This window comes from Venturia canescens, chromosome 6 (assembly GCF_019457755.1).
Source record: "Venturia canescens isolate UGA chromosome 6, ASM1945775v1, whole genome shotgun sequence".
Taxonomy (NCBI): Eukaryota; Metazoa; Arthropoda; class Insecta; order Hymenoptera; family Ichneumonidae; genus Venturia; species Venturia canescens.
The window spans coordinates 2,892,694-2,910,866 of record NC_057426.1 but is presented as its reverse complement, the minus strand read 5'-3'; the positions used below and the strand labels follow the sequence as shown (position 1 = coordinate 2,910,866).

At 41.7% G+C, this 18,173-nt stretch overlaps 1 protein-coding gene across 14 annotated transcripts in view; it reads right to left on the bottom strand.

Annotated features, from left to right (window-relative positions):
- The window catches only part of LOC122412491 (CUGBP Elav-like family member 1-A), a 262,155-nt gene that overhangs the window by 11,822 nt on the left and 232,160 nt on the right, over window positions 1–18,173 (bottom strand). For 6 of the 14 annotated variants that reach the window (XM_043422029.1, XM_043422033.1, XM_043422032.1 and 3 more), the window contains 7 exons: window positions 17,324–17,529; window positions 11,723–11,854; window positions 7,550–7,820; window positions 6,444–6,536; window positions 4,627–4,668; window positions 4,321–4,350; window positions 2,117–2,239 (listed from right to left, as the gene is read on the bottom strand). In XM_043422029.1, coding sequence (XP_043277964.1) covers window positions 2,117–2,239; window positions 4,321–4,350; window positions 4,627–4,668; window positions 6,444–6,536; window positions 7,550–7,820; window positions 11,723–11,854; window positions 17,324–17,529 — 897 coding nt within the window. Of the gene's footprint in view, window positions 1–1,724; window positions 1,979–2,116; window positions 2,240–4,320; window positions 4,351–4,626; window positions 4,669–6,443; window positions 6,537–7,549; window positions 7,821–11,722; window positions 11,855–17,323; window positions 17,530–18,173 lie in introns of those variants that run through there. The other 8 variants (XM_043422042.1, XM_043422036.1, XM_043422035.1 and 5 more) reach the window with 8 other exon arrangements.

The window sequence follows — 18,173 nt, the reverse complement described above, 5'->3', positions numbered from 1 at the left end:
CTGATTGATGTTTTTTTTCGTTGGACTTTGGAGAATATTCAATCGGAAATAGACTTTTTGGAGCATTTTCATTCTCATGTTATTCAGACAGTCTGTGCTTTCACGAGTGTTTTTATCCTTTATTTTTTTTCCAATCATCGCTATGGTTCATACCTATCGGGGGACTAGAGAGTATCAATACAATTAAATCTATGTTTGTCACGTGCGAGTCGGCGAGGAGAAAAAAATTCTAGCTGCGGCTGGTTGAATGGCGTATGCAAAACGTGCTCTCAGTTATATATGCACTTTCTATTCCATTTCGTTCGCTCGATTCGGAATAATTGATATCGCGGAGGATGTAAATTTAGTTTTTCGATGCACGTGAAAAATGATTTTTCTCCGTTTATCGAAGAAAATTGTTCTTTTTTTCTTTTTAGTAACGAGATTTATGGAGATCACACGCATTTGTTCCGCCCAAATGGAGTCGCGAATTTTAATAAACTGGGAGAACGCGAGATCGTGTTGAATTCTAATGAATCGAACGAGCATCGGAAACGTTCGATTTGAGATGAACGTGCCAGTGGTACGAAGTGCAACTCGATAATTAGTATCAATTCAAGTGCTTCCATTATCTTTTAATTCGATATTTCTATGGAACTTTATCGGAGCTTTTTACTGAAAAATTCTCATCGAATTCAGCGCCCTCCAAATTGCTCAGGAAAAATCAATTCACTTATATTCAATCACTGCATTATTTCAGTAGCCAAGTTTCAGCATTTTTCATCGCAAATCAATCCACTATTTCGTCGACGTTTTACTCCACGGCATAAGCCTTATCAAAAAGCCAATGGAAAATCATAAATTTATATCGTCGACGCAACATCGCTTAGATTCAATTACAGTTATTGATGGTATCATTGTTCTGGTAACGTACGAAATGCGTCGCATTGTTCGATTAACGGAGAGTATGCGCGAACGGGAATGCTCCGATATGCTTTGCTAAACAGTCGTACCGCAACTCGCATATGAACGTATAATCGAAAATTATGCAGCGAGAACTCCGTAGTTTATAATATGATAGTGACTCGCCTCAAATATGCGTTCGACCGATTCGTGCATGCAAATATCTCGTAAAGCTGCCTTCGAGTCGATTGTTCCGTTCAAAAATTCATCAGTTTTGAGGGAATTCTCATTCAATGAAATAGAAAGAAAAAATCTGTAGAAATAAAGGCGCTGACGGGACCGGCGACTTGAGTGAGAGAATCGCTTTTTCTCTGTGGAACTCGGAATTCATCATTTCATCAGGGAGTGCAGCTTGAAATTTGCGGTAGCAATAAAAACCCCGGTGTACGCGGTGCCGAAAAAGTCTCTACGGAATTAGGGTCAATTATTAAAGTTGAGTTAATCGCGGATGATTGCGAGCCGTGACTCTGCGAAATTCAGCGGGCTGAGCAAGCCTCCGATTAGCCCAATTTCGTTCCACTTCGTTGTTACAATTCTTTGCGAACTTGCCGGATGGAAAAATGAAAAAAAATATTTCGTTTGGTAGAGATTACGGATCTTCAATCGCGACTCAACGTTTACAAGTTTTTGGTGCTTCGAGAGCAACGGCTTTCGGATTGTCGAAACTCAACAGGACACAAAATAGTTCTAAAGGCTACGAGCATGCTGAAAAAATACGATTTTTCATGTGGCCTTGAAATCGTGTTACGGGGAAGCTTCTGAGCCCACTTTGCACGTGAATATTTAAACAAAATCGCAACACAAAGTGTCGTTGAAGCCAGTAAATGAAATTCGATCGACTACTCGCTCGACAGAAAAATAAATTCCGCAGAAAAGTCGCCACGACAAATAAATAAAACGACAACAGCAATGAAGCGAAACGATTCAAGCACTAAATCCATTCAAGTTTTCTGCTTACACGTTCATCTTGAATATATTTTTTACTCACTATGCAACTCTTTCTTTTCCACCGTCACCGTTGTTTTTCCAATGAGAGCTTTAGGGTGCAAATTGAAATTTAAAAACAGTTGACTATTGCGCCATGGAAGTATGAGGTATCGAACGACAGTTGGATGGGGTTTTATGAAACGTGAGTAAGCAGCGAAAATATTGATATTTAAGTGCACTCAATTACCAGCGTATTGTTGCAAGCTCGAATAAGCATTGCTCAGCGAATCCTGAAGACCGTTGAGGGGTGTTCCCGTCAGGGAATTGAGAGCGAGAGAGGTCACCGGACTTAAACTACCACCTGTGGACCCTGAAAAAAAAATGATCATAAATTGCAAAAGAATTCTCAAACACGTTGGAGAGATAAAAAAAGTTGAATCTGCGAGCAGCTCGCACGAAGTAGAGGCGCAAACAAGCTTCAAGTACTAAAAACGTGAGTCATACGCATTCGTAAATTTTACTTTCTCTCTCCTTCTCGTACATTGACAAAGTAATTCTACTTAGTGCAATAGAAAAATAAAACAAAGCGCCATGTGTTGGTAATTCTCATGCGGGAACATTCAAACTGATAAACTTATCGACTCGTTGGTTTTATATATCAACAACGACTTTGCGCTAACACGATTTACGTCCGAGGTTCGCATTTTGTTGTTATTGATCGAACGATTGAAATAAGTTGCGTCGAAAAGCTGGAAATTAATGCTCAAAAGGAAAAGATTTGAAGCTCCATCGAGGTAGGCACCGATGAGAAAAAATTGTCGAACGAAATCCATTCGGTTGGATTTTCGGCTACTTTCGGAGTGAGTCGTTCGTTTGAATGTGCAGCGGGGCTTGGATTGTTGCAAGCGAACACCGTATTAGAGTTGGCGTAAGCATTCGTACCAACTTTTTGTATCAAACACAATTGAGACAAAACCCAGATCCGTAACAGCGACTACCCAGATTCGTTCGATGTACAGAAAACTGAAAATTTCACCATCACATTTCCGGCTTGGAATTTCACACTCTAGTTCATTGAAAGAAATGTCATTTGAAGGGGAAAGGAAAAAAATTGGAATGGATCGTGAGAGGTTGGGAGGGCGATGGACATTCGTGAGACAAGTTTTCATGCTCATAAATTAGCTCAAATATTAACGATTGCTGAATTCAACTTCCATCAAAGCTCAGGCCAGATTATCTGCGTGCGGTGTGCTTAATCGGTTGGCCGAGGGTTGGTAAATGAATGCTTTTAACTGATCAGGGGGTTAAAACGTTGAAATAGAAAGGAGAATTCGAAATATCCAAAAATATTAAAATATTCAAGGCGATAGAAAGGAACAAATGCTAACGTTAATGGGAAAATCGCATGCGCGTCAAGCCTGATTGAATTTCTCATTCCTATTTACAAGCTTTTGTAATGAATAATCCATCACTGCGCATACTGCGAATATTTCTGAATATGAAGTGACTCCGATTTTTGGACTCGGTTGCTAATGGATTGCGAGGGAAAAGCAGAAAAAGTATTCGTTGAAAAATGATTAAAATTCCGATAGGAATGACAGGGAGAGAGCGCGGAAGCGCTTAGCAACTCCGTTATCAACGTGGCAGTTTGTCAATTTGACTGAGTTTTTTCTGTTCTCCAATGCTTTTACCGGATCTGATGAATATCGGTGGAGTTAATGGTAATTAAAAAACTGGAAGAATCTCCGTCGTTCCGTAACTTCTTCGTGCAAATACGCTCGATAAGTTGTAAACAAAAATAACATTGACTTATTGTTGAACAATAAAATTGTGCAAAAAATGCAAACTCCACGAAGGAGCGTCGTCATTTTGGAGTCGCAGTTTCGTGTTTGCGGACTGGTATTCGGCAGTGAAACTGAAAAGATAACGCGGCAGAAAAAAAGAGGAAAAAATTCGGTGTCGATTATCGAAGAGCCGAAAAAATAATATTCTCATAAAATTGTTCGGAGCTCTCGTCTTCAGGCTCGATCTCGCGACCAAGGATCACGTTTTGTGAAGGAAGAAAGGATGACACTGAAGTTTACCTCGTTGGAGTCCAACGAAATGATGTGAAAAAACGCTCCAACAATTGCGGCAATTCTCCAACTCTGTTACCCGTCTAATTTGCAATTCGTAGTCTTCAGTCAACATCAATTATTCGTGAAAAACAGGCGAATAAAAAATATTATTTTCCTCAATTTCGTTGGACTCCAACGTTGCAAACTTCAGCATCGTAAGAGAGGACGAGGTCGTGCTCGTAAAAGAGTGATATTGCGAAACGTATTAGTGCTAAAGTGTCATTAACAAACTCAACGGAACAAACAGATAAATATACGATAAAAAATCACTAAGTAGTCACTACTCAACGAGGCTTTTAACGAGCGCAGTTTCTCTTTTGCTTATAAGTCTCACCTGTGCTTCCCGTTTTTCCAAGGAGAGCAGCTGATGAGAAAAAATATATAAATCGTTAGATTCGTAGGGAAAAACTATTCGACTATGGTGTTTTCGAATTGAGCGAGTTTCTGGGGGGACGAAACAGCGATTACGTTGGAATCGCGAGGTTTTCGAGCCGACTCGAATCTCACGAGGGTTTTTCTCAATTTTTCCGTTATTTCTTGCGTCGTTGCTCTCGACACAGTGTTACAAGGGAGGGATACTTGATGAATTATTGAGTAATTTAGTAACGGTTAATACTGTACCAGGCAATGCGACACTTACATAGCGACATACCTGCTGTCGAATTGGCCAATCCGCTTAACGCTGAAACATACAGAGAAGCAGCGATATTATCACACGCGTGTGCGAATAGGTTAATTTTTTCCATGCATGCTATTCGGATAAGCGCGTAAAAATGGAGGTAATGCATAACTGCGTGGCAAGGTACGAGCTCCGATCGACTGATAGGGCATGCCCATGGTTTTGCCTCGAACGAGCGTGAGGCTCGTTTGGAAATTGATATTTTTCAATGAATTACGAAGGTGTTCGTGCGTCGTTGAGAAAAGTTAACTGAAACGTTTTTTATGACGGTCGTTGCTGATTTCGAAACGGCGATTAACGGAGAAAAATTTTATCGGCCGAATCGGTAGAATTGAAAAATCAATGCTTCGGAATCGAGAACTTTTTTCCTCGTTCGGTTTGACGGGGAGTTTCTGTACTTTGATAACGAACGCGGGTGCGCGGTCGGCGTAAAGCTCCGCCGATTTCCAAAGTTATGCAGCCCCGGGCGAGGCCGATACATGGTTCGGTGACCGCTCAGCTATGATCCGGTTAGCGTATCGATTGCTGAGCGCGGGGAGCAAGTGTTTCTGAGCTTTCGGTCGTGCGGCTTGATTGAAACTGAGTGAAGTACGAGACCCCCGCCGCATTCGCCCTGTTTTCCACGGTTTTTTCAAATCTCGTGTCATTTCGATTTCATTGCGAATCGGAAGGGACCCAGAGTGGCTCAGGGAAATTGAGGAAAACCCGATCCCCGTAGGCGCTTCGTATTCTTGGTCAGTTCCACCTTATCCATTACTGAACCATGCAGTGGCCTCGCCGAAAGCTGCTTAGCTTTGGAGATCATCAAAACCGTACACCGAGCACTCGCTCATCGTCGTCAGCGTCTCTCGGCAACAAGCGAATTAGGGAATTGGAATTAGGGAAGTGGAATCGGAGTGATCCGCTCATGAAAACCCGCAAGAATCATCATTTTATTGCAAAACAATTGAACGTTGAATCCTGACGAGCATCGAAAGACGGAGAGAATTAAATTTGAAAATTCGGAAACGAGGATACCGTGACGCACCGAAGAATCGACCAAACGTTTTGTTAATTTTAGTATACGTACCGTAAATTTCACAATCTGCAATATTTACTACGATAAAACTGAAAATTTCGCAAAATATTGAATATTTGACAATGCGTTACTGGAATAAATATTTTTCTTTAACTTGTTCCCGCGGTCAAATATATTCGGTTAAGTTTACAGTGAAGTTTAATAATCGCCGCGTTACGCCACGTCAAATTTCTCAATTTATAAGCAAACTTCTTCAAACCGTGTCAGAGGTAAGTTTCAGTCTCTGAGGGCGCCGACAAGGCGAAAGGAAAATCTGGTTTACGTACAGGAAAACGCGAGAAGCTGGTAAAAGTGCTGTTTCATTTCGTTCATTCGTGATCGATTGAAAAATAATTGCGTTACGAATCGACATGCCGAACGTGACTGGCATCATTTACAATGTTCAAAGGATTAGAAAAACTGCGGCGTCGGTACCGCACGAAGGACTTTGGCAAACTAACCGTTGGATAGTTTCGATGCACTTTTATAACGCGATCGACGGAAATGTGTGTACCGAGGCATGAGCAGTTCTGCAGCCGTGTGTTAGTGAATGCATGCAATCAATAGAGCGATAGATTTCTTCTAATTGCAAATCTACACCGGCTCGAGGGATTCTCATCTCGCGGCCGTAACAAAATGTCAGTTTCGCATACTGATTATCGCATTATTCGCCGACCAATTCCCACCTCAGCGACTCAAACAATGAGCTTTTATTACTTACTGTTTGGGGATACTTGAAGGTTGCCATTTCCACCTGTCATCGCTGCCAGCGTAACCAGGTTCTGCATACTCATTGGCGTCACTCCAGCGTTCGCTGAGAAATTATACATACAAATCGTGAAATTCGGTAACGAATCGTATTCGAGATCCCCTAATCCCATGATGCATCGTACTAACAATCGCTTTAAATACGAATCACTCGGAACGCTAGAATTTCCAGCAGAGACGTTAATCCAATTATTTTTCACTTCGTGCCAACTCAAATTTAAGTCTTGCGATCATGTTTTTTCGAGAAAACATTAGTTCTCGAGTACATAGATGCAAATGAATGGGACAAAAACGATACTGCGAGGCAATACGACGATGAAAACGTAAATAGCGAAAAATTCATTCAAAAGTTAGGAAATGAAAGTGGATTTTCTGAGGTATCAAAAGTACTTCGGCCGTTCTATGACTAGTCAAGTTTGCAACTACTTTGTGTTAATTAATTTTAAGGCTAAATTATTAATAAAATTAACAAACACTAACGTTGAGAATATTTTTATTGCAATAATGTAATAAAATGCTTTTAAAATACCATAAAAGATAAAATTTATATTTCAACTTGACTAGTTAATGATTGAGTGTAATGGCACGGAGAAAAAAGGAATGGTCAATTCATATAAAAAAAAGCGAAGCTCCTAGGCGAATGAAAGCACGCGAGTCAGTCTGAAAAATAAATTTTATGAAATTTCCTGTGACAAATTTTATTCGCGATATAAACTTTTCCGAAGCTCGAAGGCCGTACAATTTTTTCACTATTAATATTATCGTGAGTTCTTCCATAGAGTACCGTGTTAAAAACTCAAAATTGTAAATGTATAATTGAAAATTCTGCCTCGTAAGAGGCTTCGGAACCGTGCTTATCGTCATGAGGAAACCAAACTATCGTTTACCGCAATAAAAGTGAACCTTCACCGTACTTTGTCGAACGGCCGAGAACTACTTTACCATCGTAGTTGCTCTTTTTCTCGTAGGAATGAAGAAAAAATGTGCGCCGGTGTGTTTATGCGGTGAAGGAAAAAAACGTGAAAAAAATAAAAATAAAATTGCTCGTGCGACACTAACCGTACTCACCGGCCGAATTGAGTGACGCGAGTGTCGCGAGACCTTGAAGGTTCGCCGGATTGATTTCCGGTGGGCTTGATACGGCCGGGGGTGCTGCTTGAGCGGGTGTTGCAGCCCCGAGTCCCAGATGTTGCTGCAGCAACAATTGATGTTGCACGCTTGAGAGGGCGTTAGCACCAGCATTCGCACCCACAGGGGTCGCGGCATTCGACGTCGCTTGCAGTTGTTGTAGGAGTTGTAGCGATGTTGGCGCGAGGGAGTGCGTTTCATTCTGGAAAACGAGGTTTCAAGATGCACGATGATGAATGAGATCACTGGGCCGCATACAGCCGATTCAACAAATTTTATGACAACCCAACACTTTTTACAATATTTTTGTCGCGCATAAACTTTCGTCGAAACGTTGCTATTGTGGGAAGGAAAAATCAATTGATTGAAGATTTTCGCGTGGGTATTTCGACAGCGTACTTTGATGCTGGACGGCGAAAAAACTTGCGATAAACAAACGTCGACTGATGCCTGTCAGAAAAAAGTAACTTCCATGCAAAACGGCGGTTCGTTTAAATTTGAAATATCGTTCCGAGTGCTCGTTATTTTCGAACGTAAGTGGAGAATCGTTGATTATTTTGAATCTATAAAAACCGTAGCAATCGAAATTTTGGTCCGTCGAAACATTTGAAATTGCCGAGTTCAGCTGAACCGGATGTGACTTTTGGATTGGACGGTACACGGTCAACATCATTAATCATTTACGTCCACGTCCCGGCCACGACCCTAACGCAAACCCGGGAGATCGATGTTCCAACACAGCGCTAAAATATCCAGATTTAATTAATTAATTAATAATGGTAATTATCGTTATTGCTCATTCATGCGCAACGCCCTACACCTGCGACGTCCGAATATCTTTTGATCGAATTTTCATTCCAATCAATATTTAAAAATCATTCCGCACCGGGAGGCTACGGAATTAAACACATCCGCGAGTCAAGTTACGACGACCGGGAACCCGAAATAATGTTTCGAGTCGCAATTTAACAAATGCGATTCCGTGTCCCTTGCAATGACACGTGACGAACGCGTTTGCACCGTTTTTTCGACTGTCGCGCGACCCAACGCATTCAAAATAATCAAGAATAAATGACACGGTGAACGAAACAAAAAGTTATTGAAAAACTATCGAACGACTCGATTGAAAATCGAGTAATTTTCTCCGCGTTTTTTCTCTACGGACTTAAAGTACGTTTTTTTATTCGTTCTCCATTAAATATCGCTGTGTAACGCGTTGCCGGTTTGATGGGAAAGGACAGAATTGTAGCGAACCTCCTCAACTCGTTGCTTTGCTATACGAGAAGCATTTATTGATTTTTGGAGTAGTGAGTCCGAGGCGAAAAGAATCTTTGATAAGGCAGTCGTTCCGTTGATCCAAGGCCCTTAATTGGTTTATCAATTAGGTGCTTTTTCGCGCCGATAAACGTGTACAACAAGAGCTCTGTCTCCGTTGGTTCGTGCATCTGTGCATTATATTTTCGCTTTACAGTTCGAGCACACAAGCGCAAAGGTAAGTACATAAAATGAACAGTGACCTGTGCGCCGAGAGCTCGACTAATTTTTTCACGCCCGCTTGAACGCGATTAATTAAAATTCCTCTTTGCGAATAAAACGTTGAAAAGGGAAAAATCTGACTCCGGAAAAATGGAGTAAAAAACGAGGTGTGTTCGAGCCGTTGAATGCTTAATTCTGGGTCATGTATAATGTATTTTTTTCCTCGCGGAGGTCTTTTTCCAAAAGCTCTACATATGCTTGGCCTGTTGTAACATCGCTTAAGTGAGTTTCCTCAAACTGCATAGCGAATGAGAATCGACGCGCGTTATCTCGCAGTCGCTCAGTCTCTCCTCGCAGTGCCAACAAAATTAAAATAACGACTCGACACTCGAACGGAGATAAGTACATCGATGCTCAGCAAATAAAAGTATTTTTATACACGCGGCTTTGCAGCTATTCAGGTTGAGGTGATTCTTGAAATTATTCGCGTAACTCGAGGCAATTAAATGTAAAAGCCGATGTAGAACAAATTTCGCAATGTTTCGACTCTGATCAGAATAATTTACCGCGCCGAGGTTTGATGAACGGGAAAATCATTAAAAGTATGCGCACATTTTTTTGAGCAGCTGCAACGTAATTGCTTGTCGAAGCGCGAGGATATTGCTCGCTGAAAGTTACGTTGGCACTTTCGTACAAATTCGTGAGAACCGCGAATGTAGTTTAACCTTAAGGTATGGAAGATCCTTCGCTCCGAATGCCCACTCGACGTTTTTCGTTTACGCGGATTTCCACGGCTTAGAATATCGGCGAAAGTTGTACGGATCCTCGTCGTAAAGTGAGCGCGCGATCCCCCAAATAACGCAGCGACAGAAAACGAAACGAGCAACGCTCGCGGGCAGTGCCATTACACATATTTCCAGACCTCACGCTCTTAAAACGAGAGCTTCGAACATTGAGCTACGTTACGGAGGAATTACGGAGCCGAAAAGCATTCGCGCGAGTGAAAGCCACTCCGAAACGTTATCAATCGTAAAGCCAACCGCGAATGACCGGTATTACGAAGTGTACGGGGATGGAACGACGCGGGGACGAAAAAGCTAGTGTAATGCGATGCAGAGTATTTCGATACCGTTGTCACACTCTGCGTGTCCCGTTTGCTTTTTGATTCCTAAGCAATTCTGTTGCATTTTCGAATGTCGCGCACATTCCCAATGTTGGCAGGAAGATGGCCACGAAGCGCGAGCGCACCGGGGCACTTCCGAATGCTCGTTTTCCCCAGGCTTCTCATTGGCTCGAGGCGTAGCATTGAAAACTAAAAGCAAGCAATTACCTTCCCGTCTTAATGGGCAGGCATTATGGCCGCTTCTCGTTTCGTAGAGCAACTGCGCTCTACCGAGCTTCTATTATCCTCGTTCAGTTATTTTGTACGCTCGGGAAAACGATAAAATTAGTTAAAAACGGGGAATAATCGGTTGACAGCAAACTGGCGAACGAAGGCAACGCTTATCGCCGCGCTCACGCGGCTCCTGGGACACCCTGTACACACACCACGAACGCAAATGCACCTATAGCTCTTCTCATATTTATGATGGATTCGAGTACACGTATACGAGTAGTGGCAGCGCGCCGGTCTATCGATGTTTTCGAAGCAAACACATTAGCGTTCGGAGCTTTTTAGTGACACACGTACGTAAACACGAGCACACAGTACGTACGTAACCCCAACCGGGGTTCACCACATCGTTGTGCCATGAACTGTACGATGCGGTTTCCAGGCTTGGACTATTTTCTACCAAATACATACAATTTATGCACGTGTGCTTATATTACGGAGCATTGTATGCGGTTAGGAGATTCATGCGCGATATATTAAAGTTAAACCACACGTTAAAAACTGAAGGTTTGTTAAATACTATTATTTCGGTATTTTAACGCTGCGCCATTTTAATGCGATGGACTTCTTTTTTTTCAGAATTCTATGACAAAGTCTTGTTTTTAAATTCGATGCAGCTTCTCTGTAGTGTCATTGCACGAAAGTTGGGTGCGCGGAATTGACATTATTTAAAAAGTGCCAAATAATATTGCGGCGTGCTAACGATTCGAGGTAAGTTTGCTAGCGACGAGATGACGTTGATACTTTTTCTTGGTAGATTTGATTATCTTGAAAAATGATTACTCGCGATTGGAAGTGAAGTTAATTTTGGGTACTTTGATGAAATGTTCCTCTGTTTCTGAAAAAGGGTGGCAGACGTTTTCGGATCGCGCGCGAATTTCATTAAGGACAGTGTTTTAATTACGAACAAATGGAGTATTCCGATTGCATAAAACTCAGTGAAAATCAGATTAAGTCGATGAAAATTCAAATTTCGTCGTACCGATTGTAAGGAGAGTTGCAAAATATGAATTTGTTGGAGGATGATTAATTCGGAATATAATTATCATCCGACAGGAAACTCCGCTCGAAATAACTCAGAATTCTCATCTTCGAGGCTGGCTGCTCTGTACCGAAGTCAAATCTAATACACCGCTGGATAAAATTACGACGCCACATACGTGCACGGACGTTTGATAAAATATGAGGGTGAGACGAGAATGAACACGCGATATATACACTGGAGTTTTACTCACTGTTGTGAGGTAATGCGGCGCCATGTTGACTCCGGCAATGTTCCACAGATTCGCCTGTATTTGCTGCATTCTCTTCTGATCCTTTTCCTTTTGTGTATCAGCGAATTTTACTACCAGCGGCGACGAGCATCCCTTTAACACACAGAGACGAGAAAAGCTTCATAACTCTGGGCGTATGCATTTATCGATATTTATTGCTAAAAGTTCGTCAACTCGGAGAGTTTTTCCATTCAAGTTCGAAATCAATATTTTCATATTTTCGTTGAACAAATCGCGTAATTAAATACGTGTTAGTGGTAACGTATTTTACAGTATGCGTAAGGAAAAATATAAAAATCCATGTTTATGATAGATTTCGTAAAAATTCAACGAGAAACGTCAATATTTATTCATAAAAATGCAACGTCAATTTTATAACTCAATTCTAAATATCGTCTTTTTTCACCTGTATTTCAAATGTCTAAAACGCCATCGTCCATATTGGATTCCAACGTTACGTCACTCCGATAGTAAACGATCTAGATTTTTACCGTGCGCTCTGTGTTATTTTGAAATTTTACAAGTTATTATCACTTTTGTGGAACTTTATCATTTATTTTATTAAAATCGCATCGTGGGAGACGGTTTTGTGAAAGCAGAAAGTACGAATCTGCCAATGATAAATAAGTCGATGGTGGCGATGAATTCACAATTTTTGTGGCGTTTTTACACTTGTATTATTGCATTCAGGCGCAAGTCACCAGTTTTCACAAATCTTGTTACTCAATCTCTCGCAGTCGTATTGTTTACCAACGGAGCGACGTCACAAACCGAAACAGCACGGCGGTTAGCGTTTCCGCGCGAAAATTCAAAATCCTAAATAAAAAATAATTTTATACGACACTTTTCAGTCTTATAAAATGAAAATAAAAATTCTACTGGTTCATCACGATCTCAGGATCAATTGAAAACACGTTTCAAAAAAAGCTGTGATACCTTATTCTTGGCCCATTATTCACAATATTCATCGACGTCGATTCGAATCGAGTAAAATAATAAGAAGAAAAAAAAAACTTCATTTTATTAGTTTCTAGGAGGCACAGAATTTTTTGGGGCTTCATTCGATTATTTTCCACACTGAATCACTCGAACAACAGTTATTGCGCTGAATTTCTCATAAAAGTAAAATCCTCGGGGGGGGCCCATGGCCACGTGCAATTGACTCCGAATTGGTATTTCGTTTGAAGCTTCTCACGAGGCTTACGCGAAGTATCCAGCAGCGAATGATATTTATCGGGGAAATATCCGTAAAGACATTTAGCTTTGTATATAGCGTACTCGAGAAAAGCATCGACGGGGATGCAAGCTCCTCGGCTCTCGCTCCTTTCGCAATTACTTTCTTTCAAGGAAATGCAAAAAAGTGTTGGGAGTAAAGTCTCGATTGGCTTTGCACCATTTCCACATCGTTATCCAGGCACAGATGTATAGAGCGAAGAAAAAAAATGTTTTCGACGCAGCTCCTGAGACGGGGCTACAGTTGGCATCGGGAGATGTGTACGCGCAGGGGAAAGGGTGAATTCGCGAGAAGACGAACACTCGTGAGAGGAGGAGGCGTGTAGGGAAATAGCACTATCGTCGCCGCCGGAATGTGCAATCGAAAACGAAATGGGCCAGCGTTATATAGCCTTGGGACGATCGAGTTCGTGGTACTTGGAGCCGGAAATATTCATGATATTAAAATGAAATTGCCGGAGGTAGTGAGGAGAATAAGTGGGGGGAGGAAAGGGCGATGAGAGGAGTGGAGCGAGGGGTGCACTGTGAGGGCAGCGACTGTGCCGCGTGCTTTGGCAACGATTTCGTGTACTCGTATAACATGCTCACTACAGTGCCAAATCCAGTGTACGTGTATACGTAAAACGTGGATCTAAATATTTATATGTAAAACGAGGGTCGTGTGTGCGGCTGTGGATGCACGCGTCGGGGCATACTTTAGCCGTGAACTTGCCGGCACATCCGGTCTTCCTAATATTTTCACGATGATTCTTAGCACCGGGGCAGCCTCCGTGTACAGAAAATTTTACAATTTTCCAGTTCCGGCAGATGCAAGAGGAGGAAAAATTTCGTCTTCGTGGCTCGCGGAAGTGCGACGAGGATCGAGTGAGCTCAGTGAGTTCTCGGGCTAACTTGGGGGGAGCCAACTGTCCGAGGGGTGCGGAGAAACCTTAAAAATCATCGTCCTAGGGTCGTTTCGATGACTCAAATAATGAAACGGGGATTATAAATATAGAAATGGTCGTACAGAGCCAACGAGGAAACGCGACCATTTCGGAACTTGTTCAGCGCAGTCTGCAGGCTTTTCATATCCACGCTTCAATTCGAGAGCGGAAAAATGTAATTTTTTCACAGCTCGCGTCCCAACCCCCGACCCAGCGCCGCTCTCTCGCCCACCCTTTGAACCATCAGCTGGTATTCTCTTCATACCGTCCCATCCCGGATAGCAACACAAAAAAGAACATCGGTATGTCGAAAATCGAAAAGTTGTATGGTTCTTCTTCTCATATACAAGCAGGAATGCCGTCGAGGACACCGGGCTTTATTAAAGTTTTGCTGGGACTACAGTGGCGAAAGGGCTTGTGGCGCTTTCCTATTCCATTTGTACCGTATGCAATAGTGATGCGACGCAGTCCTCGGGATCGCAGACAACACGGTTCCTACCAACGGATGAACGGATGAACGGACGGGATGGGAAAATGTATCTATAGAACTAATCTGGCTCGGCTTTGCCAAGAACCAAGCCGTTTGCCACTGCAAGCCGTTTTCCTCAACCAAATGGATTTTCACCTGCCTCCAGAATTCATTATATATCGTATAAAAGTATAAGCCACTCTCCAATCCACCACCATATACGACTACCCAACTCGCTTCTCTCAACCTCTTTCTTCCTCTCCTCTCGCACTTATTCTTTTTATCAACTTATCCCTCTCGCACCGTCGTATCAAAGTATCTTCTCTTTACTCTTTTCCTATTTTTCTAAGCAACGCCAATCTCATATTCAACGTTTGTTCAAAGGTACACATGGGCCGGTCCATGTCAAATTTGCCCATTGAATACTCCAACGATGAAAAAATAACAGATTTTGGCGTCGCCAAAAACAGTTTACAAACTAAGGAATAAAAAAATCATATGTTGTTTTTTCCCGTTTTCCCTTCTTAAAATTAATCGCGATAATATTTTTTATTGAGAATAATGCTCGGATGTGTGTGCGGAATCGTTGGATGGGTTTGAATATAGGGAAGAAACTGAAATTTCTTTCGGACTTTTTCAAATTTTTTTTTTTTTTTTGGTTTTTGTACCTTCCCCCTCCCTAAAATTGATCGCGGTATTATTCGTTATTGATAATAATGCTGGAAAAAAATTTTAAGACTATTTTGAGCAAAAGTGAATAAAGTAAATATTTACCTTAAAATTTTTTCAATTTCGTTTTATTTTCAAAAGTTTTTCAATGCAAGCAAGTTGTTGTTTTTTGTAAATTGACTATTTTGGATGACATTTTTTCAGCACTTGCAACAGTGCTGCGTACCAGGATGGCGAATTTTTGGTTATTTTCTGAGAGAAATGATGAATCATGTAAGGAATCTGTGGATGACGGAAATGAGAAATTTTCTAATCCCCGTTGCTCAGTTTACGGTTGCTACTTTTAAAGTTTTCTTCTTTTGTAACGTTTCAAGTTTCTTTAAAAAGTCGAGAGAAATAGAAGAAACGACGTCGAGGTGCTATGAAAGTCGGAATATTGACGCGAATATTATTTCTATGGGAATTTAACTATTCCACAAGGAAAAGTGATATTAATTTTGCACGACCCGCTGCTCGAAATCGTGTCGAACGTCGCATCTACCAAACGAGAAATATCGTCGGAGCGATCGATAGGTGTCAGAAAAAACTTTTTCTTCTTTTCGTTTCGAATTTGTATTTCGAAGTCCAACAGCGAGGCGACGGGAACCTCGAATTGAAATTCCGTTGAATATTCTTCGATAACGTTACTCTCAGAGGGACCCAGCTGACTTTCGTGCCCGTAACTGCTCTTGAAGGAATTGATATTTTTCAAAGCCCATCTCAACTGATCTTCCAAAATGGTGAATTTATATTGCAAAATTCCTTAGAGTTTTATCGTTAAAACTCTCGAAAAACTTTTCCGTCGATGTCGCTAATTCTTCGAGTTCGTTTTTTTTGTGAGCAGGACTCGAGTCTGCATCCGACCCAAAATTCACTTTCGGAAAATGCCTTAATCTATCGTTTTTCTATTTTAAATCAGATGAGCCAAAGCCGATCGAGTTAGGTCATTAGCTACTTCGAAAGTTCACTCTCGAGCGATCCGTTTCGCAGTCTACAAAGCACACTGAACGAGCTCGCAAAAAAGTGAAAGAAAAAAAGGTCGATTGAGTGGTGTGACGAAAAAGCAAAGAGTCTCGAACGATTGGCATCGTCGAGGAGCCGCGTTCCTTCGCTCGTTGATCTTCGCTCTCGATTCTCACCCCGAAAGTTAAATCGGTATATCGACTTTTATCGTTGAGATGCACTAACTCTAGCAATACATTTACACGATGAAGTATATACTCTCGCTCGTATATACATATATGGGCTATTTCACGATGTAAAGTTTCGTCTCGAAAGCGACAGGTTTTCGAGTCGTTCGAGTTTTCGACATGTTTACCCTCAAGGAAAATGCAAGTTGGGTATAATCCTGCATTTTTACAATGTGCAATTTAAGTTCCGTTACAATTTCTAAACCAACTAAATCTTCAAACTATCCTCGACCCGTTTACGTTCGGTGTCTAACGGTTGGGGAATCCGGTACACAAGTGTGGAAAACTAAATTAAATTCCAACTTTTGGTTTTTTAGGGACTTGAAGTGATTCTGGTGAAAAATTCGTTTAATTATTTCGCAGGAAGTAGATTGAGAGGAATTTGAGGATTTGATGGAAAACTCTGAGTTTTTTTATATTGACTGAGTAGAAAAGTAACGAATTGAGGGATGAAGAAGCGAGTGTGACTTTTTGGAGAGTAACAATGTTGTCAGGGATTTTATTCGTGAGCATACGCATGCCCACTTATCACGGCAGCAGCAATCCCAAGAGACTCAGCAGGAGTTCGAGACTCCGATACCTCGTCGAAATGGTAAAAATGGCCAAATTGAAAAGCGAAAAAAGCGCGTTTGTGAACGCGGTTTTATCGTCGGGAAAAGCATAGAAAATTCGTGCAGGTGAAAAATGATGCGAGTTCGAAATTGAACTTGCGCATGAAATGTCTTATATCTGCTTGTGCAGATAGGCATGGCAGCCGGCCAAGAGCAATCCTCAGGGCGGAAGAATCGTGAGTTTAGTCGAAAAAGAAGAATAAGTCTAGGGCACCGCGAGAGAGAGAGAGAGAGAGAGAGAGAGCCGAGGTCTGCAACTCCCGAGCATTTTTATCGTCAATTTACTTCGTTCCAATGCGCTCTTTCATTCTCTCTTAAATTGTTGTAGTGAAACGTGCTATTTGTTTTTTGTTTTGTTTTTTTAATCCACGCATCGCGAATATGAGCGCTCGAAGGGCGACCGAATGCAATTATTTTCGGCAACTTACCTCCATCGTTTGCGAATGATGCAGAGTCTTGATGGCCGTGATTGCGTATTGTTTGCTCGCGAATGTAACGAAGGCACAGCCCTTGCTCTGCCCGGCGTTGTCTCGCAGCACCGTGCAATCCTCGATTGCTCCGTAAACCTCGAACATGTCTCTGACATCATTTTCGCTAAACTTTTTCGAGAGCATACCCACGAAGAGTTTACGATCTGAAACACACGAATAAACGAATACTTTTTATTCATTCGTCCATTCTTTCCTTTTTTTACAGTGCACAATATTATAATTAACCCATAAAAAAGTTGTACGTTTGCATCGGCCTCTGGGAAGTTGGTTAACATTTTTTTCCCTCGATTGTGAGTTCACGGACTCCGAGTCACACGCACTTGGAGCAAACGCCGCTTTTTCCTACCTACTTTTCAGTTATTTTAAGGGCTCCTGCATCCATACTTGCCAGGCATCACTTCTCGAAGTCTGACAATGACCTCGGTCCATTAAAATTTGAGAAAATTTAAAAAGTTGACAGCCATTTTTAAATATTTGGCGATCGGGCTCAGATCTTTGAAAAAATGTTATTCGGAATCGCTTCCTTAATTGGGTAGGATGCTGCAGGGTTGCGTATTTCATCGATTTTTTCCCGGCGACCTCACAAAACCAGCAGCCCGTAGCTGGAGGCCCTTGAAAGTCTGGATTTTTGACACGATTCGTTGCTTCCGATGAGCGCACATTTTTTTCGATACTTTAATTACATTTTCCTTCGTTTTTTAGCGTATATTCGTCCGATATTCGTGAAGCACTTTGTCCATATACGCCCGACATCCGATGGGGGAAATGTAATTTAATTGTTACCAAT